Genomic DNA, 19,453 nt, shown 5'->3' with positions numbered 1-19,453 from the left:
ATAACCTGTGATTTTTGGATAATGGTGGGTGGGATCTTTGTTGGACTGTATCCTGAAGATTGGGTTTGATCAGCATGAAGTATGTGTGTGCAAGAAAGATTGCTCTTGTTCTGTTTTTCTATTTCTTATATTGTCAGCATTTACAGGCTACTATACTGGTGTGTGCTTTGAAATACCAGGCTACTGAACTCTTTTTTCCTTCTACTCCCTGAAACCAGCTTTAATATATCCACACCTCCATTCCGGGGCTGCATGAAGAATGTGAAAAACCCTAACACTGCATCTGTTATTTTTGACGAGACTTTTGGTGTCAGCAAGAAATGTTCAGACGACTGGAAGGTAACTAACAAAGTTCCTTAAAAACTTCTGCTAGAGTTCACGGAGTCTGGTTTGTCTATAAATCCTGGACCATTATGTTTTACTTGGGTCAAAAATTATATTTGATTAATGTGATGGTAATAAAAGAACCTGGGCTTGGTAGGAAGATATGGAAGAAAGGAGACTCCACTCCTACTGTGATAGCTTGCCTCAGCATATGGTCCACCCTCTTAATTAATCCTGTGTACAATTAAGAATTCGTATTTACCATGTACACTTGTTGGCTTCCAGTTGCTGTTATTGTCTAGGCCAGAACAGTTAGTTACTTAATACTACTCAGGATCTTTCTTCTTGCCAAGGTGCTTATGCTTCCTAATTAAATGACCTCTCAACCTTTTTTCTTGAAAGAGCTAAGCAGACTCTACTTCCACCGAAGTGTCTCATTGTAAGGCTCTTGCTCCACTCATCTGATTGTTTTATAATTATTGTCTGTGCACCCTTGAGTTTTGCCACGTTCTTTTTAAAATGGGACAATGTGACATTTCAGTGTTGTCTTAACCAATGCTGCATGGAGAGATGAAAACTACCCTTCTGCTTCTACTTACTGCTACTTACATGGTGCATGATCCCATTTGCCCTTTTTACTATGGCATTACACTGAAAGTTTGTGCTCATTTGCTTTCCTTTTGTGGCATCTAAACTTTTCACAGAGCAATTTCTTTGCAGGCCATTTCCCTATGCAGAGGGTCTGACCTTCATTCTCTGTCTGTATCTGTGTAACTTCTCGTGTACTAAAACGTGTTGTGTTCAGAAAGGCCCAGGTACATTCTGTCCTGTGACTCACACAGTTTCAGTTATGTAGCTCATCTGCACAGCTCCGTACTTATGAACCATTCCTCCAGCTGCTCACTTTTGTGTCCCCAAATGTGAAAACCTTCAAAGCCATCGTGTCAATGCTAAGAGTAGCTAGAGACGAACAGCTCGTTATACTCAGCAAGCCTCATCTCCCTTTAGAGTTTCTCAGATCATAGTTAATGCTGGTGGAACCAATTCAGTCAGTCTGTTCTGTACTGAAATACTTGTACTTGCAGTTTGCCTTGTGCTTGGTTTTGACTGGAGTCGGTCGCAATTATGTTGAGTAGGGCAGTTGTTGTCCCATGCTGCCATTTCTTCTGATTAAAAGGAAAATGACTGAAAGTATTATTATCTCTCTTTCAGCTCGTCAGATCTGCAGCCTTCTCCAAGAAGGGAACACTGAGCCTGAGTGCGGCAGGTTTCCCGTTTCCCAAGGATTTCCAAGTTGGCTTTGGCTTTCAGACGATGGCATCGACTGGAACACTCTTAAATTACAATCTAGGGGTATGAAACATGTTCAACTTAGAATATGTGATTGGTTTTATTTCTGGATCAGTCACGTCTGTTTGCGACTGTGTCAATTTGGCATCAGTTTGTGCCCTAAGTCTCATGTAGAGTCCTGTATTTTAAGGCAAGAAATGCCTATTCTAATCATCTTTTGAGCATGGCATCTTGCATGTCATAGGCCAGAGAAACTCATCCTGGCAGTTTCTTCACTCAACCAACAAGTAGTTTGACGAGTAACTGAGCTTTGAACTCGAGCCTTCTGCAGAGTAGCTCATGCACCGTAACACCACCATCCCAGTAGGATAACTGTTGCCTAATACAGTTGGCTGGAAGTTTTCTCAGGAAAAACTGGCATTCTGCCCACGCAGAAATATTACCATGATCAAATATGCAGAGAAAGGGAGTTGATTTTGGCTACGTTCCCTCAGAAAGCAGGGAGGTTCAAGCAGAACCCCATTCTTGCTGGCTGGAGGAGTTAAGAAGTGAGTGTACACCAGGCATTTGAGAAGTGGAGAACTGAATCCTCTGCTTTATGTAAAAATAATTTAAACAAGTATTTTAAATAACTGTTTGGTATTCAGAGTGCAGAGGTATTTTAAAACAGGAACTATGCTAATCGTGCAGAACTGGGCGTAATATCTGGTACTAGATGACTGAGAAATGCAGTTTTAGTGTAAGAAAATTTCTTTCCCACAAGAGACCACTGAGAACTGTATTAATGGCAATATCAAGGAGAACTAAAGGCACTTGCATTTACCTGATCGTTTTGTGGGATTCTTTTATAGCCTAATGTTCTTACCATCTTTCTGAGACCTGGCTTTGTAATTGCAAAGATGGGAGAGAAGGAAATCGAACTGAAAAAGAAATATGAAGATGGGTCAATGCATTATGTGACAGTAATAAAAACAGACAACAGGTGAGTCCAGTTCTATATGATTCTTTTATGTTGTGGTTGGAGAAAGAAGACTAAAATTTTGTGTGACTTGTTCTTTGGGTACACAGCTAAAAATGGCCTCTGCTAGCAAAGGAGATTTTTGGTCTATGAATGTGCATGTCGGTACCTATGATGTTTCAGCTGTACATCACTATGCATGTCTTTTATAGATTGTGTGAGTTTTGACTGCTTGTCAAGCTGGAGCTTTGGAGCTCTTTGCCTTCCCATAGCCTTTACACATGTCACTGTAACATAGGTGGTTAAAGGCCCAGGGAAGAAGCTGATATTGTGTCTGTTTTTTCAATAATGATCTGTTATGCAGATATCAGAAGAGACAATTTACTGAAAAGCTCCTAAATCATATTAATTTCTGTGGAACACATAAAATGACATAAGTGTTAGTTAAAGTGGAAAGTTTTGAATGATTGGCTATAACTTTGGGTAATTATAACAATATTATCTGTACTAGCTGTTGCTAACATGTCAAGTGCACCATTTTGACACAAAGGATGAAATCCTGTCCCATAGTTGTCAGTGAGAGTTTTTTCATGAATTTCAATTGGACCAGGATTTCACTGTGAGACTGAAGTACTACCTTCAACTCTTGCTCAGTATCTACTACCGAAAAACAGAGCGGTTTCATAGCAGTCAATGAGCACATACTGAAAAAATCCCAAAAGTAAGATAATGAAGCTTTAGCATAATTACAATGTAACAAGAACACACATCTGTCAAATGGTTCTTTTATATATATGTATTTCATTTAGGTTCATAACTATTTCTTTAGATTTCATGCTTATTTTTATTCACTTGGTTTCAGAGTACGTCTGCTGGTTGATGATGAGTCAGCATTAGCATCAGTTGACTCTCCAAGAGCATGGGCATTAATCGAACCTATAAAATTTGGTGGAGATAATTTTGAAGGTTGCATCTCAAACATCTTTATAAAAAGGTATTTGGCCTAGAAAGATTTTAGTATCATGTATTTTGGCCTGTTTTCCTTCTTTAATCATATTAAAATCTCTTCTTGCTAAATCGCTCTTCTTCTACATGCATGAAGCCTTCATGAATGCATAACTTTGCTGCCCCAAAATATTCTTTTATTCAGGCAGATTATACATGGTATCAAGGTGTAAGTAAATCTGCTGTTCAGATGTAATGGAATTTTAGTCTGAATCATACCTGTTTAGTAGTCTTTTAATCAAAGAATGAACTCAACATAGTGAATTGGAAGTATCCCAGCAAGGCATCCAAAAAGATCTGCTAGATTTTATCATTATAGCTACACAGGGAGCCAGGTAATGAAATGAGCAAAGCTTACTGGCAGAACCAAAACAGTCACACAAACAAATGAGAGCATATGTATAAAAATCAAGTGCCTGATTTATGTTGTCTCTTTTTCCACATGTGTTCTTCTGGTTATTAGAGACATCTTACAGGCAAAATTTGGGAGAAAAATTAGGCATAAATGCGTTCTTTGAAGAAAAGCACTCCTTGAGTCACAAGTGATGTCCCAGTGAGCTAAGTTTTGATGAATGTTTATACATGTGTAGACTTTACAGAGAAATAGTGTATTTTGATTTGAATACCATAGAATCACAGAATGGTCTGGGTTGGAAGGGACCTTTCAAGATCACCTAGTCCAACCCCCCTGCCATGGGCAGGGGCATCTTTCACTAGATCAGGTTGCTCAAATTGTATCTTCGTTTAAAGCACTGCAAGACAATGAAGTAACTTGTATATTAACCTCCCCATCAGAAGCCAAATTTGGAAAATTTCTTTTGGTACAAAAATAGATAGATAATTAATATTGTAGCTAGTCTGATCAAGCAAATGGAGAACTGGACTGGAATTGAAGAAGTTCAGGTTCTGCTCCCAACACTACCACTCTTCTCATAGCAAACCACGGGCAAGGAGCTTCATTGCTTTTTCTAGTTGTAAAGTGTTTTGTAATTTACTGATTAGCGATGCTGTGTACAACTTACAAAATTATAGTATTACTCTGTATTATTCTTTATACACACAAGAAATTGGTTTTGACAGTCTTTCTGATAATTCGGCTATAATACTAAAGCTATATATTAAGTTGTGATGGGCTTTGCCCCTTGACAATTCTCATTAGAACATCTTATTTAAGGAGAGGGTGAATCATTGAGTTAGCAGGACCTGATGTTGCCATTTTTTCTTGATCTGCCACTGGTTATGCATAATTAAGCAGCAAAGTTTTGTAGTCTGATCCAGAAATCTTATTCAATCAAGGCTGCTATCATTTTTTCTCCTTTTTTTCAATGGCAATATTTATTTGTTTTTTTTAAATAGATAGCTTTTAGCAAAAAATAGTTTGTTTAGAAGAGATGAGAACAAAACATCAGTGTTTTTTGCATAGCCCAAAAGAAATGGGCAGAACCAGGACAAATGTGAATACTTTTTACAGCATTGAACCTACATTTTTCATCGAAAAATGAAAACTGGTACTTTAACTTCAGGTCACTGGGAAATCTATTTTGTACAGAACACAGTTTTACAATATGTTGTTGATTACGCTAAAGAAAGGGAATGCTGTGTCACAGCACTTACTTACTGCTTTCATCACTCTAGGGCAGGTCAGCTCCCTGAGGTTCAAAATCTCGTTAATTATACTGCAAAGACTGGTGTATCCCTTGGAGCTTGCCGCAAATACGAGAACCTTGAACCACTGCTGCTGAAAGAATTTAAAAATCCTCTCAGGCTTAAGATGCTCAAGGTATGCTTATTTTTACTGTCATCTTTGCTCCATATTGGCTTTGTCTGCACAGCCATGGTTTGTAGAACTGAAATTCAGATGTTACTATTTTCCTTCCATCTCATATCTGAAGCAAGTTCTTTCTGTGTTGAAGTTCCATGCTAAACCCATACCTGTTCAGAATGAGAACAGCTTCTCTGTCATTTAGAGAAGGCTGTTGACTGCCTCAGGTGGGAACTCTTAAATGTGGAGATTGAAATGTTTTTTTTCACGTTCACACGTAGTAAATGTTTCAATTCTGTCTTACAGGTACAGAATGAAAAATACCTTGATTATTTGAAAGCCGCTAATGTGCAAAACCAGCAAACCCACATTTTACCAACTCAGTTAAATGTCAGCAGTGAAGCGTATCTCCTCGGAAGCACACCCAACAGTTTCATATCCTACATGTTTTCTCCACCATCATCTACAGACAGGTAATACAAACGTTCTCTGTTCTCCTCCTAATACTTGAATTGTCAAAGCTGTTTGAATCTTCGGGTGCTAAGAGCTAGGGTTTTTTTCTTGCTTATGTCTTGGGGCATAACAGAAGAGTGGTTCTAAAGGTTCAGGCATCTTTTTTCTTTGCTAACATTTACCCAAACTGAGTAGATTGACTTGGATGTGGTGGACAATTACAGTGCATATTGATGACAAGTCCTAAGCCTGAATATGTCAACTTTCATTCACACTCAGAAATGCAGGCAAAGTAGAACACTCTGATTTCACCCAAAAGCTATTCTGCATTTCACAAGTGGAGTTTCATTGGCATTTTTCCGAAGAACAGGAAGAATACAGTAACTAACAAAATAGACCTATATTTGAATGTGCTTACTTTCCACTGCAGGTTACATTTTTCTGTAGATGTACGGACCCGATCATCAAGAGGATTAATAGTTTTCATGGAGGAAAAGTCTGAGGACTCTTATATGGCTCTCCACATTTCAAAAGGACGTTTTGTCTTTTCACTTGGCTCTGGAGCAAAACGAATCAAAATCAAAACCAGTATTAAATACAATGATGGGCAATGGCACACTGTAAGTAGTATGGCACAGGAACCATGGTGAAACTACAACTAGCTTTCAGCAGGCACAGCCTATTGAATCCTTAAGTTACTAGAAATTCGATTTTGGTCATCTGAAGTTAATTCCTATGCCGGAAAGTTCATGTGGTTGACAGGTCTCTGTTATGAGAGAGCTTATAGAGACTGATGGTCCCAGCATGTTATTTTCAGTTTAAATATTTCAACAATATGGTGTTTCAGTTAAAGAAAAAAATCTCCAGTAGCTTTCATTGGCCTTGGGGTTTTTCATTCTGTTATGTTTGCACCCTGCAAAGGTGGTCTTCAGCACAGATGGGGAGAATGTCCGCCTTGTCGTTGATGGTCTAAGGGCCCAGCACGGAAGATTAGCAACAAATTCTGCCATCAGCATTAAGCCACCAATCTACGTGGGAGGGCTGCCATCACTGAAAAGACAGGTAAATAATTGACACATCCACCCCCACACACTCCCCATGCTGCACTAATTACACGTGAAAGTGTTAATATGCAGGATTTCCGCATTGAAAAGGTTTGGGGGATATTTCCAAGCACCGAGTGAGCACCATCTGTGACTGGTGTTTGTAGTTGTTCATTACAGATCTTTTTCCTCACCTGTTCACACAGCTCTCAGCTGGACCCACATTTTCAACGTGTGTTGCTGAGACAGTGATGACACCCATGTACTGTTTTCATTTACATTCTTTAAAAAATAGAAAAGACCAAAGTCACATTTGTAATTCCAGGAATACCTTCTTCGCGCAGAATATTTACCTCAGTGGACTAAGTGATAATCTGTAGAGAAGCAAAGTAATCCTTCTCATTAAGGAATTATGAATGTAGAACTGGATTTTAATCTGAAATATGTGTGGTTCCTATTACTTTAAAAATTGGACAACTAATGATGCAGGGCATTTTATAAACTCAGATTTAAATAAACAGCCTCTTAGGAAGGAAAGAGTGTACTTGAGTTCATAACTCCTGTTGTGTCGTCTTTTTGAGACATCATTGGGAAGTATCTGTTCTGCAAGCAGGAATTATGTTAACACAAAATCAACTGTTACTTTCATATTTTAAGCTCTTTTTTTAAATTTTGGAATACCTTTTCACTGCATCAGAGATAGGTTTTAGGTGCCTTTAGAGCCAGTTGGCTTTCTACAGTCCAACAGTACAAAAGAACTAATAGGTATTCTTACTAAAAAAATTGCCATCATGCTTTAGTATTCATATTTTGAAATATGCTTTCAGAATATACCAGTGAACAGTTTCAAGGGTTGCCTGAGGAATTTTAAGATGAACGGAAAAGTCATGAATGCACCTCAGCAAAAAAATGGCATACTTCCATGTCTGGATGTTCCCATGGACACAGGGATTTATTTCTTTAATGAAGGAGGATATATCACCATTGGTAAGCTGTGTAGAGATTATGGTATATGGAATTATGTCTTAAGTGTGTATGTGTAAGGATTTTTTTATTTATTTTTTACACAGTTTTCCAATTATCTCCTATGATCATTCCTCTACCCACTGCTTAATTCTCCACAGGTAATTTGTTGATGGGCTTGGATTTTAGGATTGTATTTACCATTCGGCCAAGGACTTCAACAGGTATACTCCTCCATGCTGGAAGCAAGCAAGACAACTACTTGACTGTTTACATGGAAGGAGGAAAGGTAAGTACAGGCTATGTTTCCACTTCAGCTGTATTGCCCTCATTCAGCAGGGGGAATTCTTGACCTTGAACTCTGGACTTATGTGTTACAGCATTTGTCTATAGGTGTAAAGTTAAATAACTTCCTCAGAGTTGTTTAAAACCATCGCATGGAAAATTGAGCATTTAACTTGTCTCTGTGCCTACATTAGCAGCTTCCATTGTGTGCACACTAGCTTAGAATCATAGAATCGTTTAGATTGTAAAAGACCTTTAAGATCATCAAGTCCAACCGTTAACCTAGCACTGCAAAGTCCACCACTAAACCATGTCCCTAAGCACCATGTCTACACGTCTTTTAAATACCTCCAGGGATGGTGACCCAACCACTTCCCTGGGCAGCCTGTTCCAATGCTTGACAACCCTTTCGGTGAAGAAATTTTTCCTAATATCCAATCTAAACCTCCCCTGGCACAACTTGAGGCCATTTCCTCTTGTCCTATTGCTTGTTCCTTGGGAGAAGAGACTGACACCCACCCTGCTGCAACCTCCTTTCAGGTAGTTGTAGACAGCCATAAGGTTTCCCCGAGCCTCCTTTTCTCCAGGCTGAACAACCCCAGTTCCCTCAGCCGCTCCTCAGAAGACTTGTTCTCCAGACCCCTCACCAGCTTCGTTGCCCTTCTCTGGACATGCTCCACCACCTCAGTGTCCTTCTTGTAGTGAGGGGCCCAAAACTGAACACAGTGTTCGAGGTGCAGCCTCACCAGTGCCGAGTACAGGGGCACGATCACTTCCCTACTCCTGCTGGCCACACTATTTCTGATACAGGCCAGGATGCCATTGGCCTTCTTGGCCACCTGGGCACACTGCTGGCTCATATTCATCTGGCTGTCGACCAACACCCCCAGGTCCTTTTCCGACAGGCAGCTTTCCAGCCACTCTTCCCCAAGCCTGTAGCGCTGCATGGGATTGTGACCCAGGTACATGACCTGGCATTCGGCCTTGTTGAACCTCATACAGTTGGCCTCGGCCCATCGATCCAGCCTGTCCAGATCCCTCTGCAGAGCCTTCCTGCCCTCGAGCAGATCAACACTCCCGCCCAATTTGGTGTTGTCTGCAAACTTACTGAGGGTGCACTCGATCCCCTCGTCCAGATCATTGATAAAGCTTGCACATGCTTTCTTCACAGTGGTCAGCAGTAGGGCACAGTCTTAATTTTCTCAGGCTTCTGAATCTTTGCAAAAACCCACTGGGGATTTGGCCAGAGGCTACAGAGCTCTGTGGCTTATTCCCATTCCTATGTCAGTCATCATGTGGCTGTTCTGATGTAGCTCCGTAACCACGTCCATTATAGAACTTGAGCAGTCTTGCTCTGTGTTAGCATCATCTCTTCTAGCTGGTGGGTGTGTCATGGGGGTGATTATTATCACTGTTGCTTTTTCATAATGTAACAGCTTCAGAATGTGAGTTTTGGACTACAAAGCTATTGTGGTTGCTGCTGGAGAGACATCAAATAGAAAGATGTCAGTGCTTCACAGAACCTGCTGTCTCATGGCACAGTTTAAACCAGCATGAGTCTACCTAACTTCAGAAAGCTCAGCTTTGCTCTTCTCTTCCCAGATTAGGGAACTTGGTTTTATTATTTATCTTTTTGTTGTCAGTTACTTTCCCCCAGATCACTGATCTGGTTCAAGACACATCTAGCACATGGAAGCAGAGGCATCAACAGCTGGGGACTCCTTAAGGGCAAGACTGACCACTTTTTTCAGCAGTAACTTAGATTCATGCTGGCTGTCAGTGTGGACAGGATGCAACAGGAAGGAATAAAAGGTCAATGGGACACCATCAATCAGCCTGATAGGAAGTGGACTCAGTATATCAGTTACCTGACCATTACCAAGTTTGTTGTAACCATCACACCAAAAGGGAGTTTGAAAGGAAGATGTTGAAAAAAAATAACGCACTCACAAGGAATGAGAAGCAAGATGTGAGAAAGCACAAGCAGGTGCTTGTTCAAAATGTCATCATAAATAGTCAGGCTGCAAGCTTCGTGAGTGAATTATGAGTAGTCCAAAATTGTGTGAAAGGCCAGAGAAATATATTGCAGAGATTCTCTCAGGAGATGCCAAGCGTGTAGATGACTGCTTTGGGAAAGGAGTACTATTTTTCCTACTTTGCCTAGTAGGAAAGACCTTGTCTCAGAGAGATTATGTCAAAAGAATTAACATAGTTTCATAAGATTGAGGGGGAGAGACGAAGGTATGTATTTATACTTGTAAAATTTGTAAAATATCCTCTCCTGGGATTCTGTTAGGGATATTTACTTTCCTCTTGGAGAGGATAATTTCTGAAATATGTATACAATGACTGTGACTCTTAAAACTAGGTGAAACCCAGCCATCACAAGTTCAGTAAATTACTTAAAGTACTGTATTTTTCCATTACTCTTTTCTTTGCCACGGTAATTTAAAAGATAACTTTTTCACAGGTCATTGCTGCTGGAAATAGTGGTGCCGGAGAATTCCAGACATCAGTCACACCTAAGCAACCTCTGTCTAATGGACAGTGGCATACTGTTGCAGGTATGTTGTACCATACCAGTTCTTCTCAAACTTTGAAAGGACGGTGGGCACAGAGCATTGCAGCTCCAGATTTTTATTAATCATTTCACTTCTGTTTATTCTGAGAATACTCTTTAGAACAATGTGTCTTGTGTTAATTCAAGGCTTTACATAAGACAGGTTTTTGGGGCTGTATTTAGCCCCAGAGTACCCAGATGTGTCAATCTGACTTTGAATTAAAATAAAATCTATTTTTCCTATGAGTTAAATGTCAAGACAGATGCTATTTAAAAATAGTGCCATATCTAGTTGAGTCTTTAATAGGGTTGAGAAAGAGTACTCATTTACCTGCTTCTTTGCAGTCTCTCAGGAGGAGAATACGGTGCAGCTAGAGGTGGGCACACGGAGTAACTATACCACTGGACTTCCACCCTCTCCTCCTAGACGTGTTCATCAGCCACTCTACTTCGGTAAAATTCCAGGTAATATTATTGCTTCTTATTTTTTCAGGTATCTACTGGCTTTTTTTCCTTTCCAAAACAAAGGTCCCATTCATGCATGTAGTCCTATATCATTCCCCCTCTTTTGAAAGCCTTGCAGTAATTAATGTTCCTTAAAATCATTCTCATTTTGTTAACTTGATCTTTCTACCTTGTTTTTTGTAGCAAATTTGGACGGACTGTGGCTTCCAGTTAAAGACCCATTTTTTGGCTGTCTTCGGAGTATTAATATCAATGACAAACATGTCTCCACCAGGAGAATTTCAGAGGTTCATGGTGTAGTGAGTTTGCACGGGTGCCCGGCGCAGTAACTTTGCTGTTATGGTACTTGTACACATATCAGGTTGGGTCTGCTGAAGTACTGTGTGAATTCATGCAACATGGGTTCCCCTTTTGCTGATCACCGTGTCACTGTCATCAGGCTGGTTATTCAGAACAGCTGGTGAGCAAATGCATCCTCCGGATGTGGACTGTGCCAAAGCAAATTAAAAGTATTTGCTTTGATAAACTCCCTTTTAAATGTTACTGATTTCCGAGGTAATCCATTGTGCCTTTTGAAATATATGCAGAAAATATAATTGTATATACCCTACTGGGCCAAATTCTGCTCTCACCCACAACAGCATAGACTTGAGTAACTCCAGTGTCTTAAATTTGGAAATTTGCCTTAATGCTGGTCATCTTGAGAGCAAATTTGATCCACTAATATAAAGAATTTTATAAAAATATAAATCTCTTTGGATTGATGTTTATACAGAAATGTACTTTAATGTTAAAAGTAATAATAATAATATAAATGGAGTTTGAAGCACTTTAAGGAGTGAAATTGGGAGTTTGTTACAATGCTAGGAATTCTGGGGCCAAATAAATGCAGTATGTTCTTAAAACCATCCATTTTCTTGTTTGGTTATTTTAACCTGATGTTTCTTTTTTGTGCTTTTTACGGGCTGCTAAATGCTGCTTCCTTTATGCAAATATTTCTGTAGCTTGAAGAAGCTGATTTGCCTGAATAAGCAGGAGTCCATCATCTCTGCTTATTAGAATTTGCTTATATAAAAACCTCAGAGAGAGAGTAATTTTTCTTGTAATCTTCAGAGCCAGAAAGTCTCCTCCATAGGTTTGTTTTTTCTGATTAAATGAAGACAAGTTATATTAGGAACAGCAGTTGCACCCGCTACAGTTATGTAGCATGAATTGCAGGACTAAACCAGCAAAACTATTTTCTTTGACATTCAAATCTTTGTACCTGATCGTGACCCATGGTGGAGGGCGGGGGACCCAGTTTGCTTTATTCTTCTGAATACAGGGCTGGACTGAATAGACTTGACGTGGCTGCTTCTTCCACTGTCATTCAGAAGCAGCACTTTGATAGTTCCTTTCTTTTTTTCCAATTCCCTGTTGCCAACCCTCTTTTGCAAAACTAAAACATTTTCTAAGGCTGGTCCTAGGTGGGAGTAGACAGCGATGCAAACAAACCCTCCTTCCCACCTAATGCAATGTTTGCTCCCACCTTCCACTGCCTCGTTGCTCAAGATGCAGCAGCGTGTCCTCAGTGTGTTTGGAATGAGGTGCTAGCTGGATTAATATAAGAAGATGCAAGACCAATAGCCCTTATGGCTTTGGTCATTAATCCCTTATCAAATTTTTGCAGCTTTGCAGGTCTTTTGCAGCTTTGCAGAATAGCAAAAGTGTCAGAAAGCTGTTTGCACCAAATCCTGTGTTGCTTTTTCTTTTATGGCAGCTCTGCTACAGGCAAATCTATGTCCATGCAGCAGTTTCTTAGCTGTAGAGCTAGTTTTGGAGCAAATGGGATGCAGTGAAAGCGTGCCGTGGCTGAGGCCTCTGAGGGAGCAGAGGACTGGCACATAATGGCAGAGCCCTCTCCCTGCAGATGCTCTGCAGAAACAGCTTCTTCTGTATGGCTGCCTGCCACGTGGGGCAGAAACACCCATCAGCCTGGAGGTGGTGGGGTTTGGAAATCATCTTTTCAGGGAGCAACAACCGAATCCTTTCTATGCGTAAAGCCTCCTGCCTTTGTAGTAGATTGTCAGATATTCAGGTGACCAAAACTGTGAAATACTCAATTGATTTACTGGCCTTAGTTGGCACTGAAAATTTCCACAAGGAGAAAGGAAGAACAGTTAAACTTTATCAAGCAATTCTCTAGTAACATTTCATATCTCATGCCCACCAGACTGCTCTCTGAAGCAGATTTTCCCTAGTCACAAAAAAGCCTTTTCCTTCTTCCCTTCCCCCCTCAGAAAAAGCAAACATGGCAAAGATTTTTGCAACACAACCTGGAGCCAGTCCTGGATTTCAATTCCCTTCCATCTGATTTTATTTTATCAGAAGTAGTTTTAATGCTGACATAAAGAAATGAAAAATGTATGAAGACTTGAGTAAATGTAAGTTATAATGATTAGTAAGTATTAATTCCAGTACAATCCTAATGCATAACAAAAAAGTAGAAAAGTCTCTGGTTTTTAAGGTTCTTGGTTGTTGGGTTTTTTTCCCCCCAGTTTCTTCAGTTGTATTGCTTCCATAGAGTCAGGCTGTCACACGTTGTTGGGACAATCAGTAAAAGCCAACTAGAGTTTCAGGTTTTGTATTTTAACATAGGTAAATCTGTATCAGGCTGATAAACACTTAGTAAAAAGCTTTTTGATCCTGAAGAGCCAGTGGATAATCTTTACACGAGGAAAGAAGCTGTCCTGTTTAGATTAGTCTGATGAAGAAACCTTATTATTGAAGAAATCCACATGGACACTGAACTGTATTTCATGCATTGTCTGTTCTGTGCTTAGAATATTCTGAATTTTCTCACATGGAAAACATCTTCTGGAAAACAAGAGCCTGAATTTTCAAGCATTTCTAGTCATGAATGGTAGACATGATTTCAATTATAAAGGTTCCTTCTCTTCAGGTTCACCAGAAAAGATCTTTGTTAAAGTCAAAATAAACAATTCCCCCAATACATTTTATAGCAGGCCAGAAGTGACTAAATCTTTTAGTAAGATGAAATGTCATGTGAATAAATACAAATGTGAGCCATGGTTAAACACCATGTCATGGGTTTTTATATTGTTATAATTAGTATTTCCAAGGCTTTCATCATCTGAGTGTTGCCATTTGACAGTAACTTCCATGGATTATTTACCTCCTTTGTCTATAGCATTTCAGGTGGCCCCCCTTATCTATCAATTTCCGTGTTAGAACAAAAGTAAATAACTCCCACAGGAGAGGCTTTCCCTGTAATTTTTTATTCTCTAGTCATCTTTACTATTTGCTATTCAAGCCTTTAAGTAATACTAGTGTTTTCAATGGTAAAAAACTCTCAACTCCAGTCATCCTTTCTAAGCCTGCATTATTACTCATTGCTTGTGTTCAAGGGTGCAAAGGTAGCACAGCTTGCATTTTGCTTCATTCACCTCAAAATTAGAAGTAATAACCAAAGAAATGTATCTGTTAATGTCTGCTGGCAAGATTTTGCTTTATGGTTTGTACCTCTTGAAATTCAAGCTTCTGAGGAAAATTTTGAAAGTTTAATGAAAAAGGATCTAATATAGTGTTCAATACACTGAGAGTGAATGGCTAAAATCCCACGCTCTTTAACAGTGTGTTTAGATTGCCCTAATGGCTCATCTGAATCCCAAATCAATTAGATAAGGAGAGCAGATTTCCTCTCCAGACTAAACCACGTTGGTATTGCTAGCACCAAATCTCTCTCTTGTCCGTATAAGTATCAAGGCCAAAGGGTTCTCCTCCAGTTAATTTGGATTGGATTTAATAGGGTCATGTTATCTGAGGTGGACAACACCAAGGTCTGTGAGTTCCATTTATTATAATGGCAAAATACAGCCAGATTAATGGGGGCTGAAGGACAGTTACGAAGCCTAACTGCAGGCAAATAAAATGAAATAGATCACAGGGCACTGTTGAAAGAAATACACATTCGCTGTAGAAAAAAGCATATATATACAAGGAAAACATTTTTCCTTTTCACTGCTTATAAACGATACTGTAACTTAAGTTTCTAAAAACAAAAGCTTCCAAGTAAAACTTCTTAACTGTCTTCCTGTATCTGAGCTTGAAGGTCTGTGCTTTTGTTACTGTAAAGCTTTCATGTAAAATCCAGAGCCATCAACCTTTGGCTTCTGTCAGCAGCAAAATGAATTGGGTGAGTTAAGTTTCTCCTGTTTTGTAACCACTTGTTTGGAGTCACCTGTGAGCCATTTCATTTTATCCCTTCCTCTTGATAGTAGCCTTGTCTCTTCAGGAGTCCTCTGTGAATTATTTGGGGGTTTTTCTCCCTGCTGCTTTCTTTCTGCTCCTCATAAAATAGCCTGGAAAATGCGGTCTTAACTGAAAATGCTATAAATGCATTATGGCTTTGTAATGAACTCTTGCCATGCTTTTTGCCTCTCACCATTCTCTTTGTGGTTTCCTCATTTAAAAGAAACTTCTGCATCTTTCTCCAATGATGTAAGGAAATTTAGGACACAATGGTCCAGTCTTCTGTAAATCTGTCTGTATTTTCTAAAAATACATTAAATGGATGTCCCTGGCAAAAGGAACTACTTTACGTTAAAGGGGATAGTGCCATAATACAATGTTTTAGCTCCACTGAAGGCATTAAGCCTGCAAGGCATAAGCATAAACCTCCTTTGTGCAGCTAGCCCAGACATCTTAAAACTGCAAGAGGCTGGTCATTGCCAGAGCTGCAATGAAGCATCCTCTGAGTATAAAGAATTGCAAGCAAAATAACCAATGAGTCTTTATGTTCTCTCTGTCAATTTTGGGGATCCTCTGTAGCAATGAAACCAAACTATGACCTGCTGTTCATATCATACTGTGTCTCCTGGTTTGCAGCTGATAGCATTCAAAATACGTAAGATTTTTATAAACACACTCCTATCATTACTTTGCACCTCAGCCAATTACTGTGTTTCCTACAGGTTGCTCCGAATGTGAAGCATATGTGAAATGTTCCATGAGACACAGTTTCTTTGTTAAGATGTCACCCGCTCGTTGATAAAGATTGAGCACTGCTGCATTATTACACAGAATAAAAAGACAGATAGTTGGCATCATGATCTTTTGTCTCTTCAGTTATATTTAAACTGGGAACAGCAACAGATTTCTTTATTGTGCGGGAGCCTATGTCTAAGATTCCTGTCACAGGAGGACTATGCACTGGTAAGAATGAGTAATTACATTCATAGGAATGTCAGTAATTTATAAATCAATATGGAAGAAGACTGTTAGAATTTCAATCCAGAAAGAACTGTTCAGATCTGGTTTTCGAAGCCTGAAGGCATAATGAAGAAAATAATTTTAAAAGATACAGAAATAAATGGCTCTGTGTCCAGCTCTTGCAGACACAGTTTTAATTAACAATGTGTTAATAACATAATGAGCCAAAATCTATCAGCATGAGAGATTACTTAATAGAGGATTTATATTGTTAGGTAACAGCACCTGCCATAAATCTTAATTCTAGATCCTTCTGACTACTCTCTGATCAGAATTACTGTCTGGATGCTACAAACCTAGAGAGTCAGTAATACACCCAGACACCGATTCCTCTGGCTGAGGCAAGGGTTTCAACTAGTAAAATTTACCTGAGAACAAGGTGTCAAATCAGTAATAAAGTTCTAACTTTGCCTTTGCTGTACTCAGTTAAATCAAAGGTAATGACATACCCCTGGGGACAGTAACCCAAGTAGTAAAGAAGCTAAAGGCACTCTGGGCAATTCTCCAAGAAAACATGTAGGCGTGATCCAAAGTTCAGTGGCTTAGTGGAAAGATCTAACCACTTCACAAGACTTTGGCTCACACACCTTATTAAAACATGCAGAAAATCTTACATACAGTTTATAAAAAATGTATTCTAAGATACTGCCAAGGTTTATAGAGAATTGTTACTGCAGATTAAATCTGTTATGTAATACAGGGCAGGACACAGTCTGCAGAAAACCTAAGATAACCCTTTTTATGCAAATATACATAAATGGAATCTTTACACGAACACAAAGGGTATTTGCATCAGCAATAAGGGTGGAAGCAAGGAGACCACGCAGATAAACTGCTCTGCCTGATGAGTGTCAGCGGTGAAGGCAGCGCTGGGGGGTGGTCTCAGACCACCACCCGTGAGCCAGCCAGCCTGAACGCCCGAAGAGCCCGCCCGGGCTCAGCCCTTTCCCACGCTGCTCGAAATCAGCAGTAACTGCAGTCATCCCACTATGCCTTTGCCAGGCTCAAAGAAAAAGAAGACCCTTCTGGCAATTTCATCATCCCTTTATGCAGAAGAGTAGGACCAATTTTTCAACTGGTACGTTGTATTTAGTCAGATTCTTGTAACTTGATACGGCCACGTTAAAGGAAGGAAATGTTCCCACTGCTGAGCCACTTAAGAGGACATGTGATCTCTGAATGTATGTATATTGCATTTATCACAAAAGATAAAACGAATCAACATGACATATATACTCAGAACAAATTTAATTCAAAACAGACACCACAAAACCACTAATGATCATCAATGTTATTTAATTAAATTGGCATGAATAGGTTAACTCTTCCAAAGAGACACTGAATGCCATCAAACAGAATAAAGGCCAGATGCATGATCAGTATAAATCAACATAGTTCTGGATGATTTGGGCTGATGATAGGAGAAAAGGATGTAGTCTTGTTTATGTAGCCTCTTGTTTTTAAATGTTGGGAACACAGTGTATAGATCTTATGAAAAGCACTTTGCTACAAAGAGTTAAAACAAAGAATGTTTCAATTAACTTTCTGTGAAAAAAATACTGTACTTTTTTTATCAGTACAAAAAAATTACCTAAAGAACAGATGTGAGCCTAGAGGATGGATAGAAAGAAAAAAGCTTTATAGTTGAAGAAAGAAAGGCACATAAGGAAAAGTGAGCCTTAAGACTGCTCTGAGAGGATTTACCCCTCCCAAGGGAAACGTCTACAGGAGAGAAGCTAGTTAGGAACTGTGATGACCGTTAGCTTGACCGAACAATTTCAGGCTACTTGGTGGTGTCAAGGAGCCCAGCCACTGCCCCCTTCCAACCCGAGACTGAGTGCTACGCTCCTGGGCAGCTCCTGCGTGCCTGCATGGCATCCCGGCTGCCCCAGCCCCCTCCGCAGCCCGGCCTCTGCCTGCTGCGGGGCTGGGTGCCTGCCTACACCCCTTCCCCGGTATTGCCCTGGGAGGGGAGCTGGGGGGAACGGCTTTTCTCAGGCTTCACCTCCTCTCTGACTGGATGCTCAACCTATGGACTCACAAATCTCTGTCTGTCTTGGGGAGTTCAGAAAAACGGTAGGCCAGGCCTAGCATATGACAGGAAGGAAAACAGCACGAAGCTGCCGCTCCTGGCCCCTTTCATTTTGCCCTCTGACCCTTTTCCTTTTGTTTGTTGTACTTAGTATAATGGAAGGGAACATCTGGACTCTAGTGACAGCAAACCAAATTTGCATGCATATAGCAGATAATTAAGCACATGTCTATCTGCAGCTGCAAACAGCAATTAGTCATAAGATAGCTTTCCACACCCCTTCCTGCCTATTCTGTTCCCCTCAGAGGGCCCTCTCACGCATGCATCTCTGAGAGGCACTGAGCGCTGGCCTCCTTTTTATTTGTGAAGACAGTTGTACAGCTGAGCTTAAACCCTTCAATATAACTTTGACTAGGATGAACTTCCTCTGATATATCAATTTCTAGTAGAAACTGCTTTCTGCATAAGACATGATGCAAGTGATGCAAATCCAAACACCCGTGTCTGCAGCTCGGCTTAGCTGGGGCTACAAGCAGGTTTTGTTCCTAGTTCCTCCTCTCAGATCTGAGGAAACTGAGCTCTGCTGAGTCGTTTCTGACTGCTGATATCTTCTATGGCTGACCCTTGCCTCTCTGCAGTTGCCCAAGATAAAAACTGGCTTCTTTACTCGCTGCAGCTATAAAGAAGTTTACATTTGCCCTACAGTTTCCGCCCCAGGCCTATGAAGGGCATATTATAAAATCTTATCATGTCAAGTAAATACATATATCCTAGGCCAGTCTTTTCAGTTGTAGGGACTCCCCTGTCAATGAAGCCATAGGTAGCATTTTGTTGCCTAGGATAGGTGTCCTCATTTCTCCTGTAATAGAGTCAAATTTTCGAGACAGGAAAAAAAGAAGTTACTTAGGGCTGCAACCAAGAGACACAGTTTAGAGTCATTTACAAAGCACAACAAATTTCTAGTTTGGTGAAAACCAAAGATTGTGTTGCATATTCCTAAATTTCAGCCTCTGGCATCATATCTTTTAATTTATCTGCATGC

At 40.0% G+C, this 19,453-nt stretch overlaps 1 protein-coding gene across 1 annotated transcript in view; it reads left to right on the top strand.

The window, feature by feature from the left end:
• LAMA3 (laminin subunit alpha 3) overlaps positions 1 to 12,016 on the top strand; it is a 122,209-nt gene extending 110,193 nt beyond the window's left edge. The window contains exons 66-78 of the mRNA XM_076329830.1: positions 219 to 339; positions 1,537 to 1,677; positions 2,466 to 2,596; positions 3,435 to 3,566; positions 5,213 to 5,357; positions 5,646 to 5,812; positions 6,223 to 6,412; positions 6,714 to 6,854; positions 7,663 to 7,822; positions 7,960 to 8,087; positions 10,554 to 10,647; positions 10,989 to 11,108; positions 11,292 to 12,016. Coding sequence (XP_076185945.1) covers positions 219 to 339; positions 1,537 to 1,677; positions 2,466 to 2,596; positions 3,435 to 3,566; positions 5,213 to 5,357; positions 5,646 to 5,812; positions 6,223 to 6,412; positions 6,714 to 6,854; positions 7,663 to 7,822; positions 7,960 to 8,087; positions 10,554 to 10,647; positions 10,989 to 11,108; positions 11,292 to 11,437 — 1,816 coding nt within the window. The 3' untranslated portion in view covers positions 11,438 to 12,016. The remainder of the gene's footprint in view (positions 1 to 218; positions 340 to 1,536; positions 1,678 to 2,465; positions 2,597 to 3,434; positions 3,567 to 5,212; positions 5,358 to 5,645; positions 5,813 to 6,222; positions 6,413 to 6,713; positions 6,855 to 7,662; positions 7,823 to 7,959; positions 8,088 to 10,553; positions 10,648 to 10,988; positions 11,109 to 11,291) is intronic.
• Positions 12,017 to 19,453: the final 7,437 nt, after the last annotated feature.

The sequence above is a fragment of the Aptenodytes patagonicus genome, chromosome 2, assembly GCF_965638725.1.
Source record: "Aptenodytes patagonicus chromosome 2, bAptPat1.pri.cur, whole genome shotgun sequence".
Taxonomy (NCBI): Eukaryota; Metazoa; Chordata; class Aves; order Sphenisciformes; family Spheniscidae; genus Aptenodytes; species Aptenodytes patagonicus.
This window is presented reverse-complemented; position numbering and strand designations above follow the sequence as displayed.